The following is a 12,324-nucleotide window of genomic DNA, read 5'->3' as shown; positions in this document are numbered from 1 at the left end:
GGATATGCTGTTTGAATAAAAAACAAAAAAATTGACTTTTAAAATCACATTCCATTCCTGCCTGTTTGTTTTTCTTCTTAATTATTTGTTTCAACAGTTAAAGTTCCATAAAGTGACAGTATTGATGTGCATTTTTATTGATTTTCCATGATCAATATTCTCCAGATGTAGTTATGTAAAAGCATATTTTATTTTCCTTTATTTTGACTCTGCAAATTCCATCTATAACCATTAGTGTCCCTTTCCAGGGTTCCCACGGATCCTTAAAAAGTCCTAAAAGGCATTAAATTATTTAATATAAAACTAAGGCCTTCGTTGTCATTAATCATTAAAAAAAAAAATTTTCAAATAGTATATAATACACATTTTAAAACAATGTGTATTATTTTATGATTGTAATAAGTTTCACATTTCAAAATAAATGGTAATATTTGTTAAAAAAAAAACTACTAAACAGTGACGTGGCTGCAGAGGGACTCTATGTAGATGTATGTCATGCTTGTAGCAACTTTTAACAACATGGAGAAATGAAAACAAATATTTTAATTAATGGCTTTTAGTTTTTGTATTTTTGTTGTTTTATAGATTTTTGGCAATTTTCTTGTGTGTTTTAGTAATTTTCTTTATTTTAGTCTTTTTTATGTGTGTGTTTTTTTTGGGGGGATTTCAGTTTCACGTCTGCACTAGACCCTTTTTTTTCCCCTCAATTGTGTTCTCTGTGATGTTGGTCTTAAATTTAATTTCAAATTACATTACAAAGTTTTGAATTTAATGTGACTGAAGCTGTAGGAACCCTGCTTTCGCCATCTACTGCAGTCCGTAAGAAATAATGCACTGCAATTCCCTCTTTAGTACATAGTAGTATGTGTAATTTGTTCCCCTCTCTAGGACCCCACACACCCCATGTCTACTGAGGGCACTTTTTGCACATGTGCCAATTGGGCCTTGCTATTAGTTCAAAGGAAGCTGTGCCATGATAAGTGTGTAGAGAAAGGTATTACTCCTTAAAGATATCCATTGGGGACTGAGGTGTTGTGAGACACTGTCAGTGTAGTTCAATTCAAAGGGTAAACTTTGCCTGAATGTGTGCCTGTTATTTTACACTGTGAAGATAGTTTAGCCCCCGTCCCAGAAGGCAACAGCTTTGGTTTGTTTAGGAACGTATGCATTTCCTGTTGTAGCACCACTGGAAGGAGGCCAGACTTTATTTCTTCCACATTCAATCATGGTTTTTTTTGTGATACAGCTGAAGCACAAACTACCAATTATTTACAATCATGGGCATAAACACGGGAACACGCACACACGCCCAGTCGCCCACTCACACTTATTGGTCTTAACTGTTTTTCTGAGCCGTGACTCTCAGTTCCTGCACATATGGCCTTCATTTTCAGGAAAACAAATGTTGGCAACTCTTTATTTACTCTTTTTTTGATGGCCGGGAATCTAACCAAGCAAAAGGCTGGGAATTGGCCTTATAAGTTAACAATAAAATAAAATAAAAACATTTAACTCAAACTTTGGCATACACTATCTGGGGCATTTGCGCAATCATTATTGACTATGGAAATATTCATTAAAAGTGTCTAAATACTATTATAATTGCCAGTTTAGGTTACTTATGGGAATAAAACAATAGTTTTTGTGAAATTCCCCAGTCCAATGCCTTGTTTTACACTAAAGTTTAATACTGCACTTAAAACAAAGCGGGGGCAAAAAACAGATACTTTAACTTTATGTAGAACAGACACTGTTTCGATAAATACTGGAAATTGGTTGTGTAAAGAAGAAGATGATGAGAGCTCTTAAGTGGTAATTAGGCACACAGTAGTTTGCATTTGTGTATTCATGAATATTGCATGTGATACCTTTGGTCTGTTTGTGAATGCGTTTGAGACGTCTGCTTGTGCTTCTAATTGTATGCAGATGAGTTTTTCCTCCTAGAAAGGGAAAGTTAGAGACGCTAATGGAATCCATCTGTTGACGCAGTTAAGGGCATTTATCAAGCTGAAGAAGTTGTTGAATGTGGGACGAAGAACCGATATGAAAGCGTTTTATTCATTGTGCATGTCCATGGACGTGAGTCTCAGCTTGTTGCAATAATTTTTGTGAAAAAGGGACTTTTTACACGACTGACCTCACACTTGCATAAAAAAAAATGAGGGGTACAAAGTTAAGGAGGGATTCTAAACAAGGAGTGGTGCTCAGAATGATGTTTGCATTAGCATGCGTTTAAAGGCTTTATTCCATAAAAGTTAACCAAACAACATGTTTGCATAATGGAATAATAAAACCTTTTACCACAAGGTCTGTTTGGATTGCTTTGTTGCCAGTCATATTGCAGCCATTTCTTGCCCTAGCATGCCACTATCAATGATGTCATCAATAAGTAGCACTGTTATTCTGCTGGTAAACCAGGTCGTTTTTATTGAAGTTTTATTTGTGCCCTCCAGGGGCTCTGTCTTTAGGGGGCTTTGCTGTTAGTAATTTGCTGACTGGCAGAGCAGTAGTCACTGAGGAAGAAGTGAAAATTCCCCCTTTACTGGCATGGTTGCTAAGGTGGGGCTTCACACGCATGTAAACTGATTATTGTTGACTCAACACATTAAGTTGAAACACATTTTAAAGTTATAGTGAAAATCAGCACATTCTATATCTGCTAAAACAAATCACAAGCATTCAGAACTGTATGTGGAAGGCAAAGATATATAATATTTCATTATGCACGATTTGGAGCTACCGTGAGTCAGTTATAGTGCTCTTTATTGAAGAGCTTTTGTAATTTTATTCATGATTGAGATTGATTTAGATTTTTCTAATTCATCCCTGTCCAAGGTTTGAGAAAACAACTTTTATTCCTCACTTTTTGTTTGTCAGCAGTAATAGCAACAATATTGTGCCTTTAAATATTTTATTAGATTGTTACATTTATTTTTTACATCTGTTGGGGATAAAGTCCCATTCCTGTAATGCTTTGCAGTGCAATGTTGTTTGTTGGTTACATGTGCACGAAGTTTGGGCAGTGGGAATTAATCTGAGACACATTTTACAGATCATGTACAATTAATTTAATTACACTTTTGGTCAGACCATGTGGATTTAATAAGGTAGAGGAGGTTACATGATACGAGTTTTAGTCAACCTTTTTATATATTACGTAGTGTCCATGGAGCTTGTCATGTAACCAACAGAAATTAAAAGAAAATTATTTTATTTTCTTGATTGGAATCTGATACAAGTGGGTGGAGTTAAAAAAAAAAGTTGTTCAAAAGTTAGGTTGGAAAATATTTATTAAAGCTGATATCAAGAGTTTCTGAGAAATCTATGTTATGTATGATTTTTTTTTTGGAATTCATAAAAATACCTACCTAGTCTTGTACTATGGTCTACTGCCGGTGGTCATTCATATACATTAATGTATATAAGTCCCTCCTTCATCCTATAGACCCCTATACAAATGAAAACTATTGCAAAGTGCACCCAGCCAATAGGCTTTGACTTCCTGTTTTTGAGACTGCCAATCAAAGTGAATGTGGAACTGTGCACAGAAACAAGGCCGCGCGTCATAACAGCAAACAGGTAAATGTGATTTTGGCTCCTACCTGACCCATAGATCTACAGTATATCAATGCAACCCGATGCAACCTTGTTTTGTTCCGCGATGCGCGTGCAGAAAAGTAGAGGCGTGGCTTCTGGTAGAATGGTAGAGGCAGGGGAAGGAACTGCAGCTATGGAGGGCGGGATATCGAGACGTTCTCTCAGAAACTCCGGATATCAGCTTTAAGGTTTCCTATGTTCAGAAAAACCTAGTCTGAATAAACAAAACCACATGTATTTCACAAAAGAAGACAAAATGAACTTACTGGAATTAGGTTGGAAAATGGTAAAAATCCCTTTAAGTCAGCAAACAGTAAAACAGATTGTTCTGGACAAGTTTTGAGTTATTGGCAGCATTTTTAGTTTGGTTTAAAAGCTTCTTTGTTTGACAAATACTAGCGTCACTGTTGTCTACATACTGTACCTGCCAATAAACCAAGGTTGATGGTTCATTTCTAGGATTGTCTATTAACTGTAAGAGTTGGGTCTCAAAAGGTTTGAACTAAATGAACATGACAGTGATTTTAACTTGATTTGTTAGTTTGTTAATAATAACTAATGACCAATAAGGACCTTTTTGTGGTTCCTCTCTGGAGTCGTTCTGTCTGTTTATTGTGATTTTTTTGAGGTTTCCATCGTAAAACCAAACGTAAAGGAGGCACTTGGACTGAAGGGCTTCTTTGTGAAATATGAACTTGAAACTGCTTTTGTGCACTTGTGAGGCTCAAATAGATGGCGTTAACTAAAATGTGTTCATTGTTTCATTGCTCTAGCTGCTCTGGTTTCCATTATAAAACCAATTTTGATCCTATTTATGTCAGCAGGCTGGCTGCTCATCTATAAAGACATTGCTTGTGACTGCTGCTGAATAAGTAGAAGCACAGATAAAAGGTGGAGGGAATGATTCAAAATGATGCTAGTCCCCCCTCATAATGGATATCTTATGCTTTTAGGATGAACTTTAATGTAATTGGCAGCGAGGCTTATTTTACCTGTTGATGTGTCCTTTCTAGTCTCAGTTAATAAGGTAAAAGTTTTCACTTGTGTAAACACATTTGTCCCGTTTTTGTACGCCCCTTTATGTGAGCACAGGCCTGCATTTGATATGTGACTCCTGAGTGTAGCGGAAAATTGGAGAGGGTTGATTTATAAAGGAGTGCAGAAGGAGCTGTGTATGGTTTTCATTTGTCTTTTCAAAAGCATTGGTGACCCAGAGAACTAACTGTTCCTTTTCTGCTTCCCTCCACAGTTCCGGAGGTTTCTCTGTGATTCACCACTAGAGGTATGTATTACCGTTGGCCTGCTGACAGAAACATTAAAAACCCCTCAGATATCCTAGTATTCCATCCCTTTACCTTGGATGATTTGCCCTTTTGTCAGGGGAAGGTCTTCCTGTTGTAGTTACAATTGCGATGAGGATGATAGTAGTTGGATGTACGTGCGTTGTGTATGTTTATCCAACTATTATCATTGCAATCTGCTCTATAAAGAGGATAATAAAATGCTTGGTCTCCTAGTCCAGGTCATACTGATAAATCTGCTCTTGTATCTTCAGATGTCTTGCCACTTGATTCAGTGAAATAACAAAATAAAAAATGTCATCCAAGGAAAAAAGATTATCAGTATAGGATAGGGGTAAAACCGAATTTTCATTGATTCTCTTCACTATAATTTCATCAAAGGATATAGTTCTGCTCTTGTCTCTTGTGTGGTCAACAATACTCTTATTGGGTTGTTTCATATACGTAAATAAATATTAAACCCTAGCTGATGCTTTCTGGCTTGTAAGAGCATTTGGTTTGGTAGATAAATTCTTATTACTTGGAAAATTATCTACTCTTTAAAGCAGAACTAAGTAACTTTTTCACCTTAATAAATCATCCTCGTACTCCCTTTGAGGGTAATACAAGTGTTTATGGGGTGATTGGGGGGTCTTTCATCTCCCCTACTGTCTCTGGCCAGAAAACTGCACTTGTACTGAACTGCACTCCGACCCCTATGGCAGTCTCGCAGCTCTGTTCTCGTTCTCACAACAAGACGTACTGCTTTACGACAGCTCAATACACACTCGTGCGTTCACACCAGATGCAACTGTAGCGACTGCGGTCACTTCAATCGCCCGTGATAAGTCGCTTGAACATAGTGGCGCTTTTTGGTCACTCCAGTGATGTCATTACCAGGGAACGTGTGTGTGCGTGCGTGCTCGAGCAGCAGGATGAGGGGAGATAGCTGGCTGATCACTTCACTTATAAATATCGCCGCTTTTACGGCATAAATGGTCAACTTATGGAGTTTCGAAAGGATGCGTTCATTCAGAATGCTTTAATTTTGCCCCGGTACGTTTAGGAAGCCTCCTGCTGCCTGTCTCACTGTAGTGGGAGGGAGGAGCTTCTGCCTCAGGGGTGCGGAGTGTTTTCAAAAGTGACAACCAATAGGGACTTTTGGGGGAGTGCTAAGCGCAAATTACTTAGTTCTGCTTTAAAAGCCGATTTGTTTTCATTTTAGATTGTGAGAAATCTATTTGTGAGAAACCCCCAATTTGTCGAAAAAACACCAACACTAAGTATGTGGGCTGCACCTTTGGGAAATTTGCTAAATATTCTTTTCGAATTATTTCTGAATTTTCTGTTTCGCCTTTTCAACCTTGTGCTAACTGTTTGTTGGAGCGAGTGAATTAAGTTCTAAAATAACAAAACAGAACAGCAATTAATGTATTCACACAATACCCCAAAAGACTCACAAAAAGCCACACCAGTCTTTCGGAACACATCAGACTATACCCTCAGAATGAAGTGCTGGTGACGCAGTGCGTATCGTTACCAGGCTGGTGGCCAGCATTGGCAGGAGGTGCAAGGCTCTTAATGGCCTGCTTGGTTTTTCCAAAGCAGCTACCTAAAGGTCAAATCATTAGAACCAAATATCAATGTTCCTGCACATTACCACAAAAACAAACTCATCTCAGAACACTAAGTTACTTAAAAAATTGCAGAACTTTAGGCAAAACTATTTCATTTAATACATTTGATTGAGCAATTGAGTGTCTTTACTTTAATATATCACTGAAACAAACTCGTTAGATTGAGTCATCAACCAGATTTCAGTAAAAGCTGAAGCTTACCATATTACCATAGACACAGTTACTTAGTAAAGCTGCTCTCAGGTGCTTGGGCAAGACACTTTACTGACATTGCTGTGGTTCAATGATAATGAATAAAATAATGTGAGGTTTTCCTGCCATTCTTCTATTAGACTGTTTCACTGGCTGCAGTGTTGATGAATAATGGCTTTTATAATGTACTGTGATTCCAAGTAGTTGTTTGACTGATCAATTGTCCTAAACTAAAGTTAAGCAGTACTACAGCAGGTTGAGCTCATATTAGTAGACCAGGTGAAATGTTTCTTTTCCCATTCAAAGAACTGTTTCTACCGTTTCCTATTTGTCTAAAAGCAAACACACTGCACTGACTGCGGGACCTCTGCGTGCTGGCATCCATCTGTGTCCAATCTGAGTGCTATTAAAATACACACAGATACTCACCACATGGACCCTCAAACCCTGTGGTTGATTGGCTTGCATGTAACCCTATGTTCATATAAATATATCCTTACAGGCTGCTTATGAATCCAACTGCAGCTAATTAGGAGTCTAGCTCTCTGAGTTGTTTGTTACTTTTTTCCTTTTCAATAAATGCAGATTTATGTTGAAAATCTATGATAATTACCTCCATCTGTAAAACATTCATTTGTTCATTTCTATAAAAGCTACACACAGAATATAGAAATGGAAACTCATCTGAGCTCTCAGAGTAACACTGGCACAGAGGTCTGATCGCATAATGAACAGCAGCAATCATGCAGGTGTTTCCTAATCTGTCCATCAAGGAAACACAAACCATCACGTGATTGGTAAACTATTGATTTGATGTTCATGAAGTCTTTACATAATACTCTAAAGCAAACATTCTCACTTAGAATTTGTTTAACCCTTTTAATTTTTCACTTCTAAATCATCCCTCATAAAAATTTGCATTATGATGATGAGGCAAAATAAAATACTAATTTATTAAGATATATGACTTATTTTTTTTCAACCCGGAAGTTGAGACGCACGGTTTCTCGGAGCGCCGCCTCTCCCCGTGTGAGTGCGTCCCATTTCATTGATGTGGCCCTAGAGCCCCTGCAGCATGGGTAACGGGCACGCTCACCAAACTTTGTAAACAGTTCCAGAGAATGTATTTCAAATATAAAGACAAAGAAGTTAGTTTGTCTAACATTTCGATAGAGGTTTATTTTACTTATGGCTGTGGCCTCTCCATCAGTGGGATTTAATGTAGTTTGAGGATGTAATTTACTGGAAAATCCACTTTGTAACTGGCCAAGGTTAACCAAGTAGTCTTCTGTAAAGTGACGGTCACAGACTAATGGATGCTGGATGGTGTGTCGCGTGCTCCCAGAGATCAATTTCAGCCACTTCTAGCAAATAGACTCTTCTTTAGGGAAGTTTGAACAAATTCCGAGGGCTTTCGCAGTCAAACACGCATTTTCAGTTCCCAGACATTATCCTTTGATACAAAAACAAAGTCTGTTTTCTTTTCCCTGTGCGGACTGGATAAGAAAGGACAGTGACCATCCAAACAGATGTTCTTCCGCCGCTCGCATTACTGTAGTCTATCACCAAAGAGAATGCAGCAGGGACTTCCTGGAGGGGACGGTTCAGAATGCCAGTGACGTCACTAGATTTTGAGACGCTCGTTTTTCAGAAGAGGGCAGAGAAGCTTCTCAGAGAGCAGGATTATTGAGGATATCTCAGAGATGCAGGAAGGAATCCCAATAGTGCATTGGGGGTGTTTTTGATAAGGAATATCAAGGACTCTTTGAGCATTGAGGGCAACATTTGAATCAATACACCCCCAAGAATAACTAAATATAATCCGCAGGCACAATCTCAGCTGATAGTGACATAGCACCATAAGAGCATATTTTGCCCCATTTGGCTTCTCCTGTCATGGCTTTTGGCAAAATAGTGCTCACCATGACAATTGTGGCTTATATATATATATATATATATATATATATATATATATATATGTTAAGTTCAGGTGTTCTTGTTTTTCTTAAATGTATGACCTATAAAGTATAACCAGTATATATAGTATCTCAGTATTAGTAGCGTAACAGGACTTATCATCTGAAACACGTGATGCTGTGGTTGAAATCTAACTAATTCAAATTGTTAGGTTTTCAGCTTTTTGCTACTCACAAGCTTTTACTGAATGGTGACAAGCTATTTTTCTTTTTCACTGCAATATAGTGTGGTAGCGATTAATGGTATGTTTCTATGTTTGAGAAGCAGTTTTTTTTTTTTTTTTTTTTTAGTCTGTAAGTTTTAAACATCATATTTGTAACACAACTATAAATAATGTAATCATTGTTGCAGATCAAAATAGTTTTGTTTTTACTTTCTTCAAAAAAAACTTTCCTTACGAACAAAAACGTGGGGAAATATTTGGTGCATACTGTTTGAAACTATACAGTAATTTGGTCTGATAGTTACAAATTAGTATATTGTGAGGTGTTATTGAGAATTTGGTAAATTAGTGAAATAACCCTAAAATTTACAAGTTGCAAGTCTTCATCAAAAACATAAAAAAAACCCTTAGTGCATAACAATAAAGCCTCTAACATCCATTTTAGTGTTTGCTTGTCGATGTCCTCCGAGTGGGTTGATGAAACAAATAAACCACACTTCTTCACATGAAGCGTGCAGCTCACCAGGACCTGCATTTGTGCCATGTGTGAGCGATTTGAGGCTGCTGGGGAAGCTCCAGGGTGGCTTGAAGTGTTCCAGAGAATGTTTAGATTGTTGTCACAGTGGCGAGGACATGACCATTAAGCTGTCGTCTGAGGTGGCAGGAAGGTCACGGCATACAAGATTGGCCTTGAACGCCATGCGGGCTTATAAACAAACGCGCAAACTCAAGGCAGCTATTACTGCTCTCGTAGCAAATGTACAAATTCACTTAATTGCGTTTAAAAGCATACACTCATGGTGGGGTAAGAGAAATCGCCTTGTGTTCATGGGTTTTTTACTTTAACTTCTAAACGACAGCGTGGGGCCTCTGACAAAGCCTCCAGTGTTTCTGGGAGAATTGGTGCCAAGAAATAACAGGCCGTATGCTTACACAGACGGATTCTACACACACACACACACACACACACACACACACACACACACACACACACACACACACACACACACACACACACACACACACACACACACACACACACACACACACACACACACACACACACACACACACACACACACACACGTGCATAGAAAGCAGTGCATAATCCAGATGTGGTGCCTCTCACCCTTCAACAACCCCAGCTGCCCTCCAAATATATGTCTGATTTTACACTCCATTTTTTCTCTCTTCTTTCACTTGCCTGCCCCTCAGTCACAGTTAATTTTCAGTAAACCCTCTTCATTGTCATCTCATATTGTTATACTTCGGATTTGGGTCAGACTGTAGACAGTTTAATAACTCTTTCAGACCCAAAATTTGTGGGGAGTAAAAACAAATGGAGTTTGGTATGTGTTGGACAGGTAATAATCAGACCTTAGCGCCCGATGGCAGCACCTAGCGGGATATGATTTTCTATTTTCATTACCACCCCTACTTATGAAAAGCGTTAGCCTTGGGGGTTACACATGCACAGACTGTGTATCCATCTGTGTGTGCTTTGTTTGTGTTTGACCAGCTTATATTTGGTCAGAGTGTGGGCTCAGTAGTGTGCTAAATTATTGCGCTAGCTCTCACTGTTGTGATAACTTGCAGAATTAGTGCTACCTAACTGTCTCCAGGTGTCAGAAAAAGAGGCCGGGTACTGTTACTAGTCCACAGAAGACACACACACACGCCTACACAAACATAAATCAATGCCTCGGCTTAACGTGAATTTTAACCTTTAGCCCAAGCCTCTCGTCCTAAGCCTCAGTGATAAAAGCAGAGACTTGACTGCAAAGCCCAGTGTGCAGATCTCAAGAAGAAATGCTGCGTGTGTCAAAGCTTAACTGTTTTATTAATGGGGTGGGCTCAAGTATGAAGGTGCAAACCTACACCCACATTCTTTCATACCACATGGAGCGAGCAGACGCCGACATATGGGAGAAAGCTTGGCAACACTTACCCATCGCCTGGCTAAATGGATTTTGCTCAAGCAGGGTGTTTTTATTAAAAAATGCACTCCTGGAGTGTTTCCGTGGCTTGTTCCGTCAACCCCCCACCACCACTTACTTACCAGCTCCTGATTCACCCTGCTCCTGCTTTCACTCCACATTCGAGAGCCATTAGCAGGCTAAACGTGAAGCTACTGTATACTCCCACACATGATGCGTGAGGCCTGGCAGGAAATAAGATTTTGTAGTAAGGCGACACAGGTTGTGTTTGAAATGGCACACTTCGTACTATGCATTACAAACTCCCACTGAAGTATACTACCAAGTTTCCCAAGATGCATTTCAAATCCACGACAAAAACCTGAAGCACACTGAGGCTAAATATGTCCGTTAATTTGCCACCTTTGAAAGCTCTGAAAACATTTTAAGCGAGAAAGCGTCCAAGGAGAATATCAACATAAGGTAATTTAATCCATAAAACTTGCGGAAACAAATTTCATGCCGAAATTTCGGAGATTTTCAGAGACCCGCCATTTTGCTACTGACAAAACTTTTGGTTAACTTCAAAACAAGACCCCTTTTTACAAAAGCATGAAAACCAATGGAAAAAAGAAGTGATGCTTTTGTTTTGAAAAGGTGATGTTTACTTTTTAGCTGGAAGTCGGTCCCTGGGTGATTTTAAGTGCCGCTCGCAATGCATCATGGATTGGTTAAGTATGACTAGTGTGCCCAACGAGCATACTCCAAAAATGTCCCGATATAGTATACATCCAGGTATTTTTCACATACTATCTAATGTGAAAGTACTACATGCTCATTTTGACGTCAGAATTAATGAGGAGTACGTTAGTATTCAATTTCGAACACAGTCATTGTAAAGGTGTGTGTGTCACAGAAAATGGATACCTGAAAGAAAGCAGAAACACTCCTATTCATAATAATTCACCAAATTATTAGTAGTACTATTGTTGTGATTAGTATTTTCTCTCTCCTTGTTTATTCACAGGCTGAACGTTCTCCAGGTGGGCCAGAGATGGGTTACGGTTCTTTCCACCAACAGTATTGGGTGAACAGTCGCCTTGTGGCGGTTGGGGTGATTGACATCTTGCCGACCTGTGTGTCATCAGTCTACCTGTACTACCACCCTGATTTTGCCTCACTGTCTTTGGGCTCCTACTCTGCACTCAGGTTAGTTTTGGGAACTCAAAGGAGTATCAGCAAATGTTTTGGGGGAAAGAATCGAGAGCTGGCAGATCAGATGTATCGATCGTATTTAACAAATCAGAACAGTTTTCAGGAGCTGTCTTATACAAAACATTTTCTAGTTGATTTTCTCTTTTTCTCACTGATAAATTGAGCAGATGTTGCATAAAGCACATTTATTGTTGATCCTGGAAACGTGTGCTGCTCATCCGTCCGGTTTAAAACAGATGTTCCAGGTCTAATTTTACTAGGTTTTGTATTGGTTCCGCTACTTTAGTTACTTTTGGAAGTTATGTTACAGCTGGCAGAAATAAGCAGATGAACTGAGAGTGAAAAAC

General features: G+C 38.8%; 1 protein-coding gene across 3 annotated transcripts in view; it reads left to right on the top strand.

Annotated features, from left to right (window-relative positions):
* ate1 (arginyltransferase 1) overlaps window positions 1-12,324 on the top strand; it is a 72,816-nt gene that overhangs the window by 32,402 nt on the left and 28,090 nt on the right. For all 3 annotated transcript variants that reach the window (XM_028468330.1, XM_028468331.1, XM_028468328.1), the window contains 2 exons: window positions 4,847-4,879; window positions 11,790-11,971. In XM_028468330.1, coding sequence (XP_028324131.1) covers window positions 4,847-4,879; window positions 11,790-11,971 — 215 coding nt within the window. The remainder of the gene's footprint in view (window positions 1-4,846; window positions 4,880-11,789; window positions 11,972-12,324) is intronic.

This window comes from Gouania willdenowi, chromosome 15 (genome assembly GCF_900634775.1).
Source record: "Gouania willdenowi chromosome 15, fGouWil2.1, whole genome shotgun sequence".
Classification (NCBI taxonomy): Eukaryota; Metazoa; Chordata; class Actinopteri; order Blenniiformes; family Gobiesocidae; genus Gouania; species Gouania willdenowi.
Note: the sequence above shows the minus strand (reverse complement) of the source record. Positions and strands in the feature narration are given on the sequence as shown.